The sequence below is a fragment of the Gekko japonicus genome, unplaced genomic scaffold (assembly GCF_001447785.1).
Source record: "Gekko japonicus isolate JY-2015 unplaced genomic scaffold, Gekko_japonicus_V1.1 scaffold1098, whole genome shotgun sequence".
NCBI lineage: Eukaryota > Metazoa > Chordata > Lepidosauria > Squamata > Gekkonidae > Gekko > Gekko japonicus.
The window spans coordinates 17,838-19,164 of NW_015160244.1; the positions used below are offsets into that span (position 1 = coordinate 17,838).

Here is a 1,327-nt window from a genome sequence, read left to right on the forward strand (position 1 = left end):
GTGGAGGAGTGGGGAATCAAACCCGGTTCTCCCAGATTAGAGTCCGCGCACTTCACCACGACACCAAACTGGCTGAACGGCACCACTTAACCGATACACCAGAGGCTGAACGGCAGCCACTGACCCAGAATATTCTCCGGCTTAAACGGGGAAGCGCCGCTGGAACGCCCCCCGTTCCCACCCCCGCTGCCCTGCCTGGCGGACTCACATGTTAAAGAAGTTGTGATGGTTGGCAAAGATGGCCCGCGGGTTCACGTAAAACTGGAGCAAGGGCCCGAAGATGACCACGGCGGCCAGCCACAGGTGGTACGCCCGGCGGAGGCAGGGCACTCCCAGCAGCCAAGCGAGCTGGTTGCTCCAGAAGCGCACCAGGCCCCAGCAAAGGGCCTGGGCCCAGCCGGCCACCGTGGCCAGGCGGGAGGAAGGCTTCTTGACCCCGGATCCCTCCGCCATCCCCCTGGGTTAGCCCACCCGCAGGCCTCCGAAAGACCCTCCCCTCCTCCGTCCGGGGAGGAAAGGGAAAGGGGAAAATTAAAGACGAAGCATCGCTCAGAACTGACTGACGCTTGACGACAGCTGCTGGGATCATATCCGAGTTTGGCAGGGACAGCTGATGGGGAGTGGGAGGGAGGAGACGGAGGGCGGAGCAAACAAATCCGCGGGGGGGGGGGACATGGACGGACTGTGTTTAAAAGCTCCCCTGCTACTACTCCTTTCTCAGACTCTGACGTTGAACTGCTGGAATCACTTGAAGAGTTATCTTTTATTGACACAGACAGTAGTTTGCACAGGTGCTCTCTCAGGAGGAAAGTGGGGGGGGACCCCCAAAAGAGGGGCACCCCCCCCATGAGCTCTCATACAGACGGCCCGGATTGTGTGTGGGGCCTGAGCAACTGTTCAGATGCAGAAATTTAATCAAGGCCTTCCCGGTCTTTCCCAAGTTTAGAAAACAAGAATCTCTATATGTTTTTCTTTACAAAAATTAGGGTGCCAGAAGGAGGCCCTGCAGAGGACTCCCCCCCCCAGTCCCACCCTGATTATATCCATAGTGGGGCAGGGGAACAGCTTTAACAACTCCAACAAGTCACATCAGGGGCTACTTCCCAATGTACCCCCCCAAAAAAACCTAGTACATACAATTTCCCCTCCTTCGCCTCATTAGGAAGGGGGGTGCGACGGAGGAAAATTCCCCTCCCTGCTCGAAAAGAGAGCCGCCGTATGTGCCGCCCTCGCAGGGGGAGAGGAGGAAGGTGCAGGACCGAAAAATGTCCTCGGGGAGGGATCCCAGCGGGCAATTCAAAGGGCAACGGGGGGGGGGGGGCGGGGT

The 1,327-nt window shown here is 58.4% G+C and overlaps 1 protein-coding gene across 1 annotated transcript in view; it reads right to left on the reverse strand.

Annotated features, from left to right (window-relative positions):
• Positions 1 to 531, reverse strand: part of FITM1 (fat storage-inducing transmembrane protein 1) — a 2,827-nt gene extending 2,296 nt beyond the window's left edge. Inside the window, exon 1 of the mRNA XM_015413642.1 lies at positions 209 to 531. Coding sequence (XP_015269128.1) covers positions 209 to 453 — 245 coding nt within the window. The 5' untranslated portion in view covers positions 454 to 531. The remainder of the gene's footprint in view (positions 1 to 208) is intronic.
• Between the last annotated feature and the right edge of the window lie 796 nt (positions 532 to 1,327).